General features: G+C 45.1%; 1 protein-coding gene across 2 annotated transcripts in view; it reads left to right on the top strand.

Moving 5' to 3' along the window:
* Positions 1-19,153, top strand: part of inppl1a (inositol polyphosphate phosphatase-like 1a) — a 173,596-nt gene that overhangs the window by 78,064 nt on the left and 76,379 nt on the right. For both annotated transcript variants that reach the window (XM_080197715.1, XM_080197714.1), the window contains exons 4-7: positions 1,233-1,341; positions 2,674-2,814; positions 12,107-12,197; positions 14,379-14,468. In XM_080197715.1, coding sequence (XP_080053841.1) covers positions 1,233-1,341; positions 2,674-2,814; positions 12,107-12,197; positions 14,379-14,468 — 431 coding nt within the window. The remainder of the gene's footprint in view (positions 1-1,232; positions 1,342-2,673; positions 2,815-12,106; positions 12,198-14,378; positions 14,469-19,153) is intronic.

Genomic DNA, 19,153 nt, shown 5'->3' with positions numbered 1-19,153 from the left:
TTAATAGCTATATCTATGCAATATCACCGACATTATTAAGATCTAAAGGCTGACTTTCCTGTTGTCTTCACTGCGAGGAGCGATGCTGCCTCCTTTATGCATTCAACCACTTGATGTCAGAGACATACAAATATATTCACTAGCTGCGTAAACCCCCAAAATTAACCGCCTTGCAAAGCCCCTCTGAGATTGTACTCATCAATGTGCTCCACTTCTCCTTTGCCTCTTCTGGCAGCTCACTTTACCTGCAGCTCTGGATGTCTCGCTGTCCTGAACTGGGTTGCTGCCGCTGTCTCCTCTGCTGCCAGGGCCGTTGCCCCTCTCTCCCCCACCAGGGCTATCGCGCTGCCTGCCTCTCCCCCATCAGTCACGCCGTCAACAGCTCTGCCATCACCACTAGTTGCCTGGGAATCATTAAAATGATCTTAGTCCTGCACTGTGCCCTCTGAAGAACCCCTGGGTCTCTATCTGACCCTCTTCCAATTCTCTCTCACTTGTTGAGAAAACAGTTTGTCTGACTGTATAGGGTCCCAGTTGTGTCCCAATGTCACCGAGTTGTACCATTACTGTGAACCTTGCCAGTATGTCTATTAATTGTCTCATTGCCTGGTCAACATTGAGCAATAATTGCCTCTGAATATTTGGAAGACAAAAGCCATTGTCATCTGTCAGCCATAAACTCAATTCTTCTGCACAGACCCTATCCCTCACCATAACAAATGTATGTTTGTACGCTGGCTTTGTATTTTACTTTGCAGTCACACTTGAGGTCACCCCTTGATGCTATCACTGTCTCCTTCCACTTGAGCAATGTTGCCCTCATCTGCCTCTGAACCCCTCACCTTGGCGTTGGATATTTTTAATCTATTCTGTTGCTGTCCTGAGCTTCAATTCCTCCAAAACTCTACTACATTGTGTTCAAGTGGCACAATGACCCATTTTTACCTTTCGCCCCCGTGCTTGCAAACCAATTCGTTGGCCAGTGTAGATTTTAAGGTTCTCGTACTTGTTTTCCTGCATGGTCTCACTGCTCCTCATTTCTTTAATTGCACCACCATTGGTGGTTGTTCAGCTGCCTAGGTTCTAAGTTTTGGAATTCATAAACACCTCCAACTTATTTTACCCCTTCTCCCAGTTGGGGCTGTAGCAGATCCATCTTAAGTCACGATGTCTGATTCCCTTCTTCGCCTTGGGGGCAATTGTACATTTGTGTTTTTTCCTTCCTTTTGTAGATGGTGAAGATGAGAAACCGCCATTGCCCCCTCGCTCTGCCTCTGCCAGCTTCAGTGGCAGTGCTGGCACTTGCCTTTCACCCGTAGCGCAAGATGGAGCAACAGACAGGTAAAGGAAATAGGTTTTATTAATGGTTTAGGGCCATTACACAAGATTAACATTCAGTGGAGTGGATTTCCACAGTGGATGCATTGTGATATGTAACATGAGAGCAGAGCTCAAATGATTTGTAATGATTATGAATGATAAATTCTAAACAACTATCTGGATATACCTGCATCACATGGACTTCAGCGTTCAAGATGGCTTGCCATCACTGTCTCGGGCTGTTCCAGACGGGAAATCAATGCTGGTCCAGCTAGCGATGTCGAGACCTTGCTTTCCCACTTGGAGTACTGTGCGCAGTTCTGGTTGCCTCACTATAGGAAGGACGTGGAAGCTATTGAAAGGATGCAGAGGAGATTTACAAGGATGTTGCCTGGATTGGGAGGCATGCCTTATGAAGATAGGTTGAGGGAGCTGGGACTCTTCTTCCTGGAGAGACGAAGGTTGAGAGGCAACCTGATAGAATCCACCCTATCTATTCCTCTCAACATCTTATAAACCTCTCAGAGGCTCTTTCCCGGGGCTGAAATGGTCGCTACAAGAGGACACAGATTTAAGGTGCAGCGAAGCAAGTACAGAGGAGATGTTAGGAGTAAGATATTCGCTCAGAGGGTGGTGAGTGAATGGAATCGGCTGCCGTCGGTGGTGGTGGAGGCGAACTCGCTGGGGCCTTTTAAAAGACTACTGGATGAGTATATGGAATCTAATGGGATTGGGGGTTATAGATAGGTCTATGGCTTAGTAGGTATAGAAGTGATCGGCGCAACTCGTGGTCCGAAGGGCCTGTTTGTGCTGTAGTGTTCTATGTTCAAAACACAGAACCTTCTGACATCGCAGTGCCACCTGTATTTGGAAAGACCAGCGGCAGCTAAAAGCTTCAGAAGAGTAAAATTGTCAACTCGGTCTGCAAGTCACAATCGTTGTTAGAGTCCTTAAGGGTGGTACAGTGGCACAGTTGTTAGCGCTGATGCCTCTCAGTGCCAGGGAACTGGATTCGATTCCTGGCTTGAGCCACTGTCCGTGTAGAGTTTGCACGTTCTTCCCACTTCTGCATGGGTTTCCTCCGGGTGTTCCAGTTTCCTCCCATAGTCTGAAAAATGTGCTGGTTAGGTGGATTGGCTGTGCTAAATTCTCCCTTAGTGTACCCGAACAGGTGCCAGAGTGTGGCGACTGCGGGATTTTTGCAGTGACTGCGTTGCAGGGTTAATGTAAGCCTACTTGTGACAAATAAAAAGAAAGTAGTAAGTGAGCAGATCCAGGATATGAATATTTGAATTGCCAAGAGTTGGTTATTGCAACAGTTGATCTATTCTTTTTGATTCTTTCTCCACACAGTGCAACCAATGGGCTGACCACCATGTCCCATGAATATTTGAAGGCGAGCTATGTGTTAGACCTGGAGGCAGTGAAGGCGGGTGCTACCAGCCTCCCGCACCTCAACAAAGCCTTAGTGACATCCTGCAAGAGACTGAACAGGTCGGTTTTATGCAATGGAGGCCAATGAGGCACTTGTCTTTTTCACTCATTGACTTCACCGAAAAATATCAAATTATTGAACAGTTTGACCAGACTGATGTGCAGTCCTTGAGCCTTGTATTCGAGAACCTGGTTCCAGAGGTCAAGTGCCACGTGTATCCAGAGTCCTGAAATCGGGATTCAGTTTCATGACTTCTTGCTTCTAACTCAAAATCCTGCGGTAAGCCCAAACTGCAGCCAGCATAGGTGTGTATGTCATTGTCAGTTCCTGAGTCCTTTGTTTCTTCTGGGCAGTTGATTTGAATGCCTTATTGAATTGATTTATTATTGTCACACGTACACATGTGTTGGTATACAGTGAAAAGTATTTTTTTTGTGCATAAAACATATTGTTCATAGAGTAGTTAAATTGAGGAGATCAGAACACCAAGAGGAGGTGAAGATTTGTTTATTGTGCAGAATCTGTTATGTATTTTATTTATTCCTATTGGCTCACTGGAGCAATGCTGTATTAATGTATGCTTCAGTAACGATGTGGTAGACCTAGTGTGGGAAACAGAGAGAAGCAGCAGCCATGGAAGAGATCACACTGCTCTGTTCATTTTTAACCGAAGTCTGTCCCATGTATCATGTCTCCAGTACACAACCTGAGTTGTCTGTCTTGGCTGAAACTTTGGTCTTTTTTTTAACGATTTCATTGGTGTGGGTATGATAGTTTACAGCTGTGGATTTCAATGGGTGCTATTCTGATTGGCGGTTGGTGACTAGTGGACTGCCGCAGGGATCGGTGCTGGGGCCTCAGCCATTTACCATTTATATAGATGATCTGGAGGAGGGGGCTGTGTGTAGGGTGACAAAATTTGCTGATGACACAGAGGAGTGGAAAAGCAAATTGCGCGGAGGGTGTGGAAAGTCTGCAGAGGGATCTGGATAGGCTGAGCGAGTGGGTGAGGACCTGGCAGATGGAGTATAATGTTAGCAAGTGTGAGGTTATCCACTTTGGCAGAAATGATAGTTGGAGGGATTACTATTTAAAGGGAGAAAAGCTGCAGCATGCTACGGTGCAGAGGGACGTGGGGGTCCTTGCGCATGAGTCGCAAAAACCCAGTCTGCAGGTGCAGCAGGTGATCTAGACGGCGAATGGGATGTTGTCCTTTATAGCGAGGGGGATAGAATATAAAAGCAGGGAGATCTTGCTGCAACTGTACAGGGCACTGGTGAGACCACAGCTGGAGCACTGTGTGCAGTTTTGGTCGCCGCACTTGCGCAAGGATATATTGGCCTTGGAGGGAGTGCAGAGGAGGTTCACTAGGCTGATACCGGAGATGAGGGGGTTGGACTATGAAGAGAGACTAAATAGACTGGGTCGGTACTCATTGGAGTTTAGAGGGTTGAGGGGGGATCTTATAGAGACGTATAAGATAATGAAAGGGATGGATAGGGTAGAGGTAGAGAGATTCTTCCCGCTTAGAAAGGATAGCAGGACTAGAGGGCACAGCCTCAAGATAAAGGGGGGGGGGGGGAACGCAGTTTAGATCGGAGTTGAGGAGGAACTTCTTCACTCAAAGGGTGGTGAATCTCTGGAATTCTCTGCCCATTGAAGTGGTGGAGGCTACCTCGCTAAATGTATTTAAGTCACGGGTAGATAGGTTTCTGATAGACAAGGGAATTAAGGGTTATGGGGAGTCAGCGGGAAAGTGGAACTGATCCACTTCAGATCAGCCATGATCTTATTGAATGGCGGGGCAGGCTCGAAGGGCTAGATGGCCGACTCCTGCTCCTATTTCTTATGGATATCATTACAAGTGGGTTATATTTTTCAACTGTTGTTCTGAGATGAATGTTGAATGAAATTATCTGTCTGTGCTGTGTTAATCTTAAACCGTTTAGCATAAAGATCTAATTTTAAATATGCTATGGCATATACTTTAAGAAAATCACATGCCTATCACATCTATAAGCTGGTGCCATTGTCGTATAGAATTAATATTGAGAATATATCAGTATCTATCTATGTATTAGGAAGTGTGTAATTTTAAATGTATTTTTGAGGTTATTGTTGTTAAATATCAGTTTGTTTCAACTTGTACTGTATTTGTTAGTGTATTTTCTTTTTAAACCAGACAAGGAATTTTTAAAAGAAGAGCTTGAGTTAGGGCAACTTTTTTAATGCAGTTAATTGACCCAAGGCACTGGCAGTGAACAGTCATGTTGTGAAGTTAGTTGGCTGATAAATATTGACCAGAACATCAAGAGAGCTACCCTGCTGTTCTTGGGATTGTGTAGTTGGATCTTTTGCACCCATATGAGGGGGATATAGGAACATTAAAACGTTTACTCCTTGAACTTTTTCCAACATTTCGCTAAATTATGGCTGATGGTATCTCAGCTTCATTTACCCACCTTGGACTCCATAGACCTTAATACTATGAGGGCACTTTAAGACCTCACCTGATATATTTTTATTATAAGTACATATATATCTCTATCTTCTTAGGTAGTTCTAAAATTTTGAAAGCTAGAGGAAGACGTCTAAAAATGGCTGAATCTATAACTGTCCGTGATCCTCGAACAAAAGGAGCAATCTAGCAGCATCGAAGAAGCTTGCACCTTGTTGTCCTTGAGACGCCAATGACCCTCCATTGCACAGACTAAATTCGAAGGGAGATATATAAAGGCCGTCTGCATTTCATAATCCAGGTTGGCCAACTAGAGTCTACTTGCCTGCGAGGACAAAAGACCCTGTAACCTTCTTTCAATTCTTATTAATTGGGCTGTTTAACTATCTCAGGAACCCACCTGAGGGTGTCTCATCCCTTGCTAAAGCTGAATTGGTGAGGTGGGAGTTATGTGACATGGACCCCTAGCTTATGGAACCGTTAATTTCCTTGTGGAACTGTAAAGTCAGTCTGCTGTTTACCAGGTTACAAGCAGCCTCATAGAAAAGGTGTTCTGTCCAGTTTGAATACCTGACCCCATCTACAGTGCTTCTACTGGAACCTCTGTGCCGTCACCTGCAACACTAATTCATCTCTGCATGCCTATTTGATTGTGTGGTGTTAACACTACTGGAAGAGTGAATCACCCAGCGTTAGTTTGTAGCTCATCGACCTCCATGAAGGAAGACCTCACTGGACTTTAATTCTGCACCCTGAAACTCACGTGACACAATTCATTTCCTTGGTGGTCTCTGCACTGCAAACCGGTTTTTTATTGATTCCTCTTTCACTGTATGAATGCAAAGGAGGGAACGTTGCAACCCTCCTCGGACTAAACTAACGCTTGAAAATTGGTTAATGCCAAAACTGGGTGGGGGGAGATGATGTGGCTGGTGGTGGTTGGGAAAGTGCCACCATCTGTAAAACGGGAAACAAATCAAAACACCTTTGTATTTCTGGACAAGTAGAGGGAGGAGAATTTGTGCTGTTTAAACTAACCCTTGCCTTGCCTGTGGTAATACCATTTACCAAACAAAAGTTGAACAATCTTGATGTTGAAATGTTGATTTGGCCTCCAGCCTCAGGGGGCAGATAACCACAGTGCTACCCCTAAATACCTCAGTTAGATCACCCCTTAAACTTCTACATTCAAAGGAACGCAAGCCCCGTCTGTGCAAACATGATTTGACCCTTATCGGCCCAGTATCCCTCTAGTGAATTTGGTCTGCACTGTCTGGAAGACCAGTCTCCCTATTCTCAGGTGGGGTATCCAGAACTGAGCGCAGGGCAGATGAGGCCATCATTTAACATCTCGTCTTTTGAGAAGGAGAGAGGAATGTGGTGGCTGAGGAAAAAATGTTGCCGTTGAGGCATTTGGGACCAGTTTGTGTTGCATTTCCTGAGTTCAACCACGATTGGAAGTCAGGTGAGAGCCAATGAAAACATCACTTCCAGCTTCAACATCAATTGGTTAATTATGCTGTTGGGCAGCTCAACACAAGAGCGAACTTCAGAGAAGAAAAGTGGCATGTGAAGGATTGATCATCTTCCCGAGACTCTTGGAGGCAGTTTTTTTCCCTTTGCTGCTCCACAGTTGTCTGCTGTGTGAAGTCTTGGGGTGAGGTGAGGAGAAAAGCCCCAGTGTTCCCGGTTTCAGCCGCAGTCCAAGGAGAGGAAATGATTCATGTGTTGTTGCAGCTGTAGTTCAGGTCACGAGGAATACCCACACAGAGCCATGCTTCATATAAACTCTTACAGTCCTTGTGATTCTTGGCTCAGAAGGAACTGAGCTGGTACCGTGCCCTGTCCAACATCCTCTTTACACAAACTACCTTCACGTTGCTCCATTGCTACCACCCTCACTCCCCCCTCCCATTTACACAATATTCCAAATGTGGTCTCACCAAGGTCCTGTACAGTTGCAGCATGACCCTGCGACGCTTAAACTCAAACCCCCTGTAAATAGACGCTAACACACTTTAAACCTTCTTCACAGCTCTGTCCACTTGAGTGGCAACCTTCAGAGATCTGTGGATAGATAGAGTGGACATGCAGAGACTATTTCCTCGGGCGGATGTAGCTGTTACTAGGGGCATAACTATAAAGTTCATTTTGGGAGATATAGGAGGGATGTCCGAGGTAGATTCTTTACTCAGAGTGGCTGGGGTGTGGAATGCGCTGCCTGCTGTGATAGTGGAGTCGGGCACTTCAGGAACTTTCCAGTGGTTATTGAATAGGCACATGGAGCACACCAGAATGATAGGGAGTGGGATAGCTTGATCTTGGGTTCGGATGTAGCTCAGCACAACATCAAGGGCCGAAGGGCCTGTACTGTTCTATGTTTTATTTCTTTTCCAGTGGACTCGGAAAGCAGTGTTCACAGAATTGCAACACAGAAACAGGCCATTTGGTCTACCTGACCCTTGCCAGTGGGCATGCTTTGCTGAAACCTCTTACCGCTTTTCATCTTGACCTGTTGGCATCTGTGATTTTTGTCCTTCCTTGTGTTTATCTAGGTTCCTTTTGCCTTAGAATGTGATTTGTGAAGTGTTTAATTTTGATCGGGAGAACACAAGACAAAACAAAAGGGAGCAATTCTAAAAGTGGTGCAAGAGCAGAGGGACCAGGGTGTGGCATATCAGCATAAATCATTGAATGTGGCAGGGCAGGTCCGGACTGTGCTTAATGAAGCACAATGCATCTTGAGTTTTATCAGTCAGGCTATAAGACTACAAAGGCAAAGAAGCTATGGATAACCCATATAAAACAGAATACTCCTCAACTGGAGTATTGTGTCCCTTTCTGTGCATCACACCTCAGGAAGGATGTGAATGTATTGGGGACAGTGCAGGAAAGATTCACGAGTGATTCCAGCGATGAGCAACTTCAGTTATGAGAATAGATCGAAGAAGTTGAGATGGTTTTCCTTGGAGAAGAAAAGGCTAGGAGGAGATGTTCAAAGTCAAGAGGAGTCCGGACAGAGTAGGTGGTGAGAAACTGTCTTCCTTGGGGGAAGGATTGCCAATTCAGGGTGATTAACAAAAGAAGCAGTGGTGATTTGGAAAATATTTTTACACATTAAGTGGTTAGGATCTGGAATGCACTTGGCTGAGTGTGTTGTGGAAGGAGTTTCATCTGTGGCTTTGAATAGAGAATTGGGTAATTATCTGCAGGGGAAGTAAATTTCAGAACGATGGAATGTTATAACTGTTCTCTGAACTTCAACTCTGCCTTTGCTTCAATTACTGCTTGTATGGTAACAAGTTCCAAGTTGCAACTAGTCTTCGAAAAATAACTTGTTTGAATTTCTTGTTGGATTTATTAGTAGCAGCCAGGATGGGCCATAAAAAAGTAGCTATGAGAATTTAAAGAGTCAGGCACAGAGTAGATTGCAGGTTAACCAGGGCAGGTAGGGGTAACAAGTTCCCCTCTCTGCAGGGCATGAATGAATCATTTCTCAAATTCAGAAAATGTGAACAACGAAGTGTTTGTGTGGATGGTCCCAACATCTGTCTACTGGGAAAATACTGGAAAATCTCAGTAGATCTGGCAGCATCCATAAGGAGAGAAAATAACTTTGACAAAGCTTTGACAAAGGGTCACTTGGACTCAAAGTCAGCTTTCTCCTCTCCTTACAGATGCTGTTAGACCTGCTGACATTTTCCAGCATTTTCTCTTTTGGTTTCAGATTCCAGCATCAGCATTAAGTTGCTTTTATCTGTCTACTGGGTCTAGTTCAACAGAACAGGCCCATGACCCCCAAAACTCCCATTTTAATGGGCTGAGCAGCATGATGGGCACCTGTTGGCTGATATTGAAATTCAGTGATGGCGAGAATTTGAATTAATAGTTAACACGAGGCGTACATGCACGTGGGTTCCTTTTCAGCACCAAAATCATCCATCAGGAGGTTTAATGATTGCTCTCTGCCCCAGAGAACTATGAAGACTTGGTCTTTGAGTATGTTTCAAGACAACGATTGATCGATTCCTGCACATGAAGTATGTGGTTAGTGCAGGATAATGATGTTGAAGCAGAAGATCCGCCATTAACTCTTTGAATGACGGAATGGGCTTGAAGAGCTGTCTAGTCTTCTCTTGCTCCTATTTTTTATGTTCCCAATGGCCGATCCACATACTTTTCAGACCTTGGGTAGTTTACCTCTCTGTTACTGTGGTTTGGGTTGAGCTTAGTTTCAGAAGTGCATAAAGTTCAAAGATTTGGTGATGAGTGGGGAAATGAGAAACGAAGAGTCTCCATTGTAGATAAGGAAGAGATTTTTTTTTAGCAAATATGTATGTCTGGTGCAGCGTAGAGGAGATTGCACCAAAGGTGATTAGTGATGAAAGCAAACTGGAGATTTTTTTCCCTTGATATTGGCTGAGCTATAACTTGCCTCCGAGTATTTGGTACGGACGTGGGATACTCCATTCTCGAGCTCCGGCATCATATGTTGCGTTGACTCATTTTCTTGAGAGCAGCTTTGACAGAAATGTGGGGCCCAGATGGAGCCAGTGGAGAAGACGAAGGGTTACAAGGAGAGAAGTTGTGGGACTAGCTGAATTTGGCTTGCAGACAGCTGGGGCATGGCTCTGAGTAGAGTGGCCACCACCTATACTGCAACCATTCTATTCTGCATCGAGACAGCTCCAATTCTGGCCTTGCACTAATCTCTAATTTTAATTACTGAGTCATTGCCTGGACCCCAAGTTTGCCTGGAAATCACTCCCTAAACCTGAATGCAATAATCCTGTTACTATGTTTCCCCATATCCTGTTAAGTCTGTCTAAGCCGATGGAATGAACGCAAGGTAAAGGACTTCTCCCTCCTCCTCCTCCTCCTCCTCCTCCTCCTCCTCCTCATGTGCGCGTGGGCATGTCATGTTGCATCAGGCACCAATAGTTCTGCATCAGTTGAATGCCAGTCAGCCTTTTGATGTGTAAGTGATACAGTGCAAGCCTGGCTTGGCTCAGTTGATGCTTGTCCTGCCTAAAGGTTTGGCTGGGGGAGAAACAATCAAGTCAAAGGAATACACAGTAAATTGTAGGATTCTGAGAATCTCGATGCCTTTCTTGATTGGATGAAGATTAAAGGATAAAATAGTAGAGAGGCAGGCCACAGCTAGACCAGATACCGTTCTGCTCACTGGAATGGTGTGATCACACTCGAGAGAATACTGGGTAGATTTACAAGGCTGTTGCTCAAACTGGAGAATTTTAGCCACGAGAAAAGATTGGTAGGATGTATAAAATTTAAAGTGGCCTTTTTTCATTGGCAGAGAGGCCAATAGTCACGGGGCATACATTTAAAAGGATTCAAGGTGTGTTAGAGTTGTGGGAGTCTGGAACTCACTGTTCTACAGGGTGATAGAGGAAGGAACCCTTGGCATTCAAAATAAAAGCTTGGTTATATATTTGAGGTGCCATAACCTACAAGGCTACAGACCCAAGTCGGGAAGTGCTTTTCAGAATTTTGAGGTTTCGTAAGGTCATGCTTTGGATCTGTGTCTGGAGGGGTTCTTGTGACAGTCTGTTTGACGACAGGCCTGGGCAGTTAAAGTTAAAAGGAGGCCCTGGGTTGCATTACAGTGGCGATGGTACAAGATATTTGTGGTTGAAGACTCAGCCTGAGTTCACGATGGATAGACAAAATCTCTCAAAGGCTTCGGTGTTGGAAGTATTGGGTTATAAACAGTTGTATTGTAAACAGTCGGTTTACTTCCAAGATGAAAGAGAGGAGGGGTCAGAAAGGCTAATTGGTATTTCTACCTGGATGCAAGGCTGATGGCTTTCACATTGCTATGGCAAAGAGTACAGAGGAAGCTGCTTTTTGATTTGATTTATTATTGTCGTATATATTAGCATATGTTGAAAAGTATTACTTGCACGCTGCGCAAAGCATACCGTTCATAGAGAAGGAAACGAGAGAGCGCAGGATGTAGTGTTACAGTTATAGGACGTAGAAAAAGATCAACTTAATGCGAGGTAGATCCATTCAAAGGTCTGACAGTATTAGGGAAGAAGTTGCTCTTGAGTCAGTTGGTATGTGACCTCAGACTTTTGTATCTTTTTTCCTGATGGAAGAAGGTGGAAGAGAGAATGTCTGTGGAGTGTGGGGTCCTTAATTATGCTAGCTGCTTTGCTGAGGCAACGGGAAGTGTAGACAGAGTCAGTGGATGCTGGCTGGTTTGATGGATTGGGCTACACTCACGGCCTTTTTTTAGTTCCTTGTGGTCTTGGGCAGAGATCAGGGCTCAGGCATTCTGTGAATACCTCACGTTGTTATTTGTCTCTCTGGATCTGGGAAAGAAACCAAAGTGTCCGTGGCTTACTGCCAGGTGATGTGTTTTATACTCCTCGTTGAGGAATAAGTATTGGCCAGGGCACGAGGGATAACTCGTTTTGCTGGCATCATGAGATCTTTTACACTAGCTGAGAGGAAGACTGGACCTCAATTTAACATTTCATCCACTTTCCTGTTGTACTGAAGAATCAACTTACCTTTTTGAGTTCAAGCCTTTGGACTGGGTTTTCATTCCATGAACTTGGACCTGCAATGCAAGAGTGCTGCCAGTGAGATACGACTGAAACACTATCTCATTGTCTCATTTGAGCAGTCAAACTTTGGACTGTTTAACTGGGACCTTGAAGATCCTGTGTAGGAGTTTGTTTCTGACAATTTTTGAAGCTAAATACAAATTCTTAAACTACCACAGAGTGATTTAGACCCTATGGAATGCTGGTCCAGCAATGTAATCCAGGCATCATTACATCCATCCAACACTATTTGTTACTTGGGGTTAAATGTTCTGCATAACCTGCCCGTTTTTATACAAGAATTCTTTCTCCTTGCAGTGAAGTTGATAAAGTCCTGGCTGGCCTAGAGATATTATCCAAGATATTTGACCAGCAGAGCTCCCCATTGCTGACACGGCTTATCCAGCAGGTATTGATGCTTACTGTTTTAATATAGGTATGCTCAAATTGTTGAACCTGTGATCCATGCCTGTGCAATTTCATACCCTCTTAGTGACATTCGAGTGACTGAGCCTCACCACAAGGGCACAAAAGTTAGGAGTGGGCTGTTGGGCTCCTTGAGCTTGCTGTACCATTCAATAAGACCATGACTCAACTCCATGTTCCTTCCTGCAGCCAGAACTCTCTTTGTGAACAAAAATTCTGTCCAGTCTTGACCATATTCAATGTCTCAGCTTCTGCTGCTTTCCTGGGAAGAGAATTCCATAGACTGATGACCCTTTGAGGGAAAAAAAAGTTCTTCTCATCTCCATCTTAAATAGGAAGCTGTGTATCGCTTCATAAGAAAAGAAAAAGCAGGAGGGTGAGTCACATGGCCCATTCAGTACAATCATGGCTGATCCTCAATTTTGACTCCACTTTCCCGACCACTGCTCGGATCCCTTAATTCCCGGAGACACCCAAAATCTGTCTGTCTTGTTCAGATACCAGGCCAAAGTCTGTTTGTCTGTTTGCCTGTTGCTCCTTGGGTTTCTGGCCTGATACCTTGATCAAGTTTTTGGTTACCTGTCTTAATATTTATTCAAGGGAGTCAAGGATTACACGGAGAGTGGAGTTGAAGGCCTGAGAGTGGAGTTAAGGCCACAATCAAATCAGCCACGATCTTCGAACGGCAGAACTGACTTGAAGAGTCAAATGGCCTACTGTCCCTATTTCCAAATCTAGGACAGATGCAGGATTAGATAGGGCAAATCTCTCTCTACCCTGTCCCCCATCAAACACTCCCAGGACAGGTACAGCATGGAGTTAGATACAGAGTAAAGCTCCCTCTACACTGTCCCCCATCAAACACTCCCAGGACAGGTACAGCACGGGGTTAGATACAGAGTAAAGCTCCCTCTACACTGTCGCCATCAAACACTCCCAGGACAGGTACAGCACGGGGTTAGATACAGAGTAAAGCTCCCTCTACACTGTCCCCCCATCAAACACTCCCAGGACAGGGACAGCACGGGGTTAGATACAGAGTAAAGCTCCCTCTACACTGTCCCCCCATCAAACACTCCCAGGACAGGTACAGCACAGGGTTAGATACAGAGTAAAGCTCCCTCTACACTGTCCCCCATCAAACACTCCCAGGACAGGGACAGCACGGGGTTAGATACAGAGTAAAGCTCCCTCTACACTGTCCCCCATCAAACACTCCCAGGACAGGTACAGCACGGGGTTAGATACAGAGTAAAGCTCCCTCTACACTGTCCCCCCATCAAACACTCCCAGGACAGGTAAAACATCTACATGGGAGCAGTGTATAATTGTAAAATTTTTTTTTCACACTATTGAACCACTAGAATATAGCTCAGTTCCTCACAGAAACTTTTTTTGCGGTTTCCATAGCAAGACTGCTTTCGGTATCTAATTAGGGGCAGGTTTGTGGTTGTGGTCAGTGTCCACCAGGAATTGGAGTGCAGCTTTTGAAGCTCTTCCCCTTTTTCGGCTACTACAGAGACAGGATTGTTTTTCCCAAAAGTCTGAGCCAAGTGGGAACATTCCTTTTTAAACCATTGTAAGGAATGATGATTAATTTGTCCAGTGTGTTTCCAATCTCTGCCTATCTCAAAATGTTTTGCTACCAGAGGAATAGTTTTGAAGTGCAGTCACTGTTAGGGTCTGAGGCTGCGGCACTTAATTTCTGCACAGCAAGATCCAGGGAGCGGCTGAGAGACAAATGAGCAGATCGTTTGTGGTAGTGCCTTTGGTTTGGGGAATGACCCCGGACCCCAGGAAGAACTTCTTAAAATTTGGGCCACAGGATCTTTTACCGTGAATGAAGCTGGGAAGTGGGAAGGTTGAAAGGAGGGAATTCTAGCTCCTGCAACCCAGGCAGCTGAAGGCACAGCCACTAACTGGATTCAAATCCAGAATGTGCAAGATTTCCAGAATTGGAGAAAGCAATGAAACTTCTCCAAAATCACTTTCCCTGCCAACAGAAGCTTTTCAAAAATCGGACGTTATTTTATTGGATTGATCTGGGTGGCATATTTTACCGGATTTATCTGGAATCTTACTGATTTGAGCCGGGATGTGAATTGATCAGATTGGTTTGGGCGATGTATGTATTGGATTGACTCGGGGGCGGTTTGTTTTGCAGGCCAGCAGTCAAGGTGGTGACCAGGAGTTGGAAAGCCTGGTTGTGAAGCTGTCGGTCCTGAAGGATCTCCTATCGTCCATGGAGAGGAAGGTGAGAGATGGAGAATCGTTTGAATCCCTGCAATGTTGAAAGAGACTGTCCGGCCCATCGAATCTACACCAAGTCTCTGAAAGTGTGTCCTACCCATCCCTCCCCTCCACTCTATTTTGTAACCTCATGAATTTACCATGGCTAATCCACTGAACTTGCATGTAGAATCATGGAATCCCTATTGTGCAGTGGGAGAACACTCGTCTTAGCAAGTCTGCACTGACCACAGTCTCGCTCAGGCCTAATTCCCATAACCCCACATATTTACCCTATTTAATCGCTGTGGTACTAAAGGGCAATTTAGCATGGCCAATCAACCTAGCCTGCACATCTTTGGAATGTGGGAGAAACTGAAGCATCTGTAGGAAACCCACACAGACATGGGGAGAATGTGCAAACTCCATATAGGCAGTGATCCAAGCTGGGAATTGAACCCGCGTCCCTGGTGCTGAGACAGCAGTGCTACTTCCTTCTATGTAATAAATAATGTCAGTTAGTGCTACCCAAGAAAGTTTGCATTGTGTGCGTGCGTGCTGTGTGTGGAGAGTAGAAACTCTTGCCTCTTGTGCACTCTTATCTTCTCCCATCATCCTGTGCTCTCACTTCTGCAGTATTTAGCATATTGGCTGAGTATAGAATACTCAAGTGGTATTATCTTGTTCATCAGTACCAGAAAAGATCTCAATGCTGTTTTTAATCTTCACAGGCACAGCTAGAAATAACACAAACCATCTTCCTGCAGAAGGTTTTACTGATGGTTGAGGAAGATACGGCATGAGATTGCCAATTTAGAGGATAGTGCACATTGATCAGCCTGAAGGCTGTTTTTCTCCCACTCTAATACTCTGAATTCTGCTCCCTATATCATAAGAACATAAGAAATAGGAGCAGGAGTAGGCCATCTAGCCCCTCGAGCCTGCCCCACCATTCAATAAGATCATGGCTGATCTGAAGTGGCTCAGTTCCACTTTCCCGCCCTCTCCCCATAACCCTTAATCCCCTCTCTTATCAAAAACCCATCAACCCGCGTCTTAAAAATATTTAGCAAGGCAGCCTCCACCACTTCAACGGGCAGAGAATTCCAGAGATTCACCACCCTTTGAGTGAAGAAGTTCCTCCTCAACTCTGTTCTAAACCGCACCCCCCCCCCCCCAATCTTGAGGCTGTGCCCTCTAGTCTTGCTGTCCTTTCTGAGCAGGAAGAACCTCTCCACCTCTATCCTATCCATCCCCTTCATCATCTTGTACATCTCAATAAGATCCCCCCTCATCCTTCTAAACACCAACGAATACAAGCCCAGTCTATTCAGCCCCTCTTCATAGCTCAACCCCCTCAACTCTGGTATCAGCCTAGTGAACAATCTCTGCACTCCCTCCAAGGCCAATATATCCTTGTGCAAGTGCGGCGACCAAAACTGCACACAGTACTCCAGCTGTGGCCTCACCGGTGCCCTGTACAGTTGCAGCAAGACCTCCCTACTTTTATATTCAATCCCCCTCGCTATGAAGGCCAGCATCCCATTTGCCTTCCTGACCACCTGCTGCACCTGCAAGCTGGGTTTTTGCGACTCATGCACAAGGACCCCCAGGTCCCTTTGCACCGTAGCATGCTGCAGCTTTTCGCCCTTTAAGTAGTAGTCCTTCCTACTATTATTCCTGCCAAAGTGGATAACCTCACACTTGCCAACATTGTATTCTATCTGCCAGGTCCTCACCCACTCGCTCAGCCTATCTAGATCCCTCTGCAGACTTTCTACACCCTCTGCACAATTTGCTTTTCCACTTTGTGTCATCAGCAAATTTCGACACCTTACACTCGGCTCCCTCCTCCAGATCATCTGTATAAATGGTAAGTAGCTGAGGCCCCAGCACCGATCCTTGGGGCACTTCACTAGTCACCAACCGCCAATCCGAATAGCACCCACTGACACCCACTCTCTGCCTATTTGACAGCCAATCCCCTATCCACGCTAACACCTTACCCCCAACTCCATGCCCCCAAACCTTCTGTAACAACCTTTTGTGCGGCACCTTATCAAACGCCTTCTGAAAATCGAGAAACACCACATCCACCAATTCCCCTCTGTCCACCGCACTAGACACATCCTCATCGAATTCCCATAAATTCGTCAGACACGACTTCCCCTTAACGAATCCGTGCTGCGTCTGCTCTATCAAAAAATTCTCAAGATGCCTCGCTATTTCTTCTTTGACAGATTCAAGCATTTTTCCTACAACAGACATTAAACTAACTGGCCTATAATTCCCTGCCTTTTGCCTGCTACCCTTTTTAAACAGCGGCGTAACATTAGCCGTTTTCCAATCTTCCGGCACTTCCCCAGAATCCAGCGACATTTGGAAAATCATCACTAAGGCATCCACTATCACCTCTGCCATTTCCTTCAGAACCCTGGGATGCATTCCATCCGGTCCTGGGGACTTGTCCATCATCAGTCCCACTGGTCTGTCGAACACTACCTCTCTCGTGACAATGATCTCATTCAGGCCCTCGACTCCTACCATCTTTCCATCGTTAACACCCAGCAAACTATTCGCATCCTCCTCCGTGAAGACCGAAGCAAAAAACTTATTCAAGGCCTCAGCCGTTTCCTCATCCCCCACCACTAAATCCCCACTCTCATTCTGTAAGGGTCCAACATTCACCCTAGCCAGCCTCCTCCTCTTTATATATTTATAAAAACTCTTACTATCCTTTTTTATATTTAGCGCTAGTTTAGATTCATGTGTGAACTTTCAGAGCAAGGCACTGAAACTGATTAGAATTCCCTACAGAGAGCCAGCATGAACTCAGTGGGCCAAATGGCCTCCTCCTGTGATGTAATAACTGGCTATAAAGAGTAAAATGGTTTATTTACAGAGGAAGACTAAGGATGATTCGGGACTAAAAGAGATACAAAAATGAAATTGTAAAGGGAAAGGCCATTGTTGAAAGACCAGAAAAGTACTTGGGTTCTGTTTCCACTTAAATGCAATATCAGAGTCACTGTAAAGAAGGAGCTATAGAGCCAGTCCATAAGGTAAAAATCAGCAATGGGGAGGTCTTTAAAGGGTTGTTTGGAGGGAGATTGTGGCATTGTGGTAATGTCAGTAAGAAGTCTCACAACACCAGGTTAAAGTCCAACATGTTTATTTAGTAGTACAAGTTTTCTGGGTCTTGGTGCTGCTTCAGGTGAATCAAGAGTTGTGTTAACAAACGGGGCATATATAGACATGGGCTCAATTTACAAGATGATGATTGGAATGTGAGTCTTTATAGGTAATCAAGTCTTAAAGGTACAGACAGTGTGAGTGGAGAGAGGGTTAAGCACAGGTTAAAGAGACGTGTAATGCCCCCAGACAAGACAGAGATTTTGCAAACCCAGGCAAGTCATAGAAATTACAGATAGTGTGACATAAACCCAAGATCCTGGTTGAGGCCATCCTCATGTGCGGAACTTGCCTATCAGTATTTGCTTGGCGATTCTGCATTGTGTTGTGAAGCCACCTTGGAGAATGTTTACCTGAAGATGAGAGGCTGAATGCCTGTGACTGCTGAAGTGTTCCCGACAGGAAGGGAACACTCATCTGAAGAAGGAGCAAGATTCCAAAAGCTTGTGCTACCAAATAAACCTGTTGGACTTTAACCTGAAGTGAGACTTCTTCCTGTGCTTACCCTGTCCAACGCCAGCATCTCCAGATGATAGTGGTAATGTCACAGGACTAGCAATCTCTGGGAATGTGGATTTAAATGCCACCACGGCAGCTTGTGGAATTTAAATTCAATTCATAAATCTGGAATATGAAGCTAGTCTCAGTAAGGTGACCTTGATGGCTATTATCGATTATTATAAGAGCTCAGCTTTAAAATTTGTGGTAAAAATCTGATTCACTAATGCCTCTTCAGGGAAGGAAGCCTCCTGTCCTTACCTGGTCTGGTCCACATTTGACTCCAGACCCACAGCAATGGGATTGATTCTTAACTGTCCTCTTAAATGGTCAAACAGGCCACTCAGTTGAAGGGCAATTAGGGACAGGCAACAAAGCAACATCCACAGCCCATGAAAGAATTCAAGAGTCATCTGGTCCAGATGGGATGTATCCTTGGTTGCTGAGGGAAAGGGGGATGGAAATTGCAGAGGCTCTGACTGCAATCTTTCAACCTTTCTCAATTTTTATTTCTTGATGGAATGGAAGCCTCACTGGCTAACTCAGTGTTTTTATCCAGCCCTAATGGCCCTTGTGAAGGTGGTGGGCTGCCTCCCTGAACCACTGCAGTGTATTTGGTGTAGGTATAGCAGCAGTGCTGTTCAGAAGGATGTTCCAGAGTTTTGACCCAGTGACAGTGAATGAACTGGATCAGCAGATCCAGTGGAGATGGTGCCAGAGGATGACTGAAGCATTCTTAATGTAATACTTTTGCTCAAATAAGGAGAAAGGGCTAAACCCGGCAATTTTACATTGATTAATCTAATGGCCGTGGTGGGGAAACGAGACACCCAACATGGCTTTCCGTGGAGCAGAAGTGTACAAATGTTTGAGGGAAAGGGAGAAAGTGGGAGCCAAGCTTCGTCAGCTTTGGTTGGAGGGATAAAACTGGGTAAGAAGTCTACAACACCAGGTTAAAGTCCAGCAGGTTCATTTGGTAGCAAATGCCACTAGCTTTCGGGGCTTTACCCCTCGTCAGGT

This window comes from Carcharhinus amblyrhynchos, chromosome 10 (assembly GCF_965287045.1).
Source record: "Carcharhinus amblyrhynchos chromosome 10, sCarAmb.v2.hapA, whole genome shotgun sequence".
Taxonomy (NCBI): Eukaryota; Metazoa; Chordata; class Chondrichthyes; order Carcharhiniformes; family Carcharhinidae; genus Carcharhinus; species Carcharhinus amblyrhynchos.
Note: the sequence above shows the minus strand (reverse complement) of the source record. Positions and strands in the feature narration are given on the sequence as shown.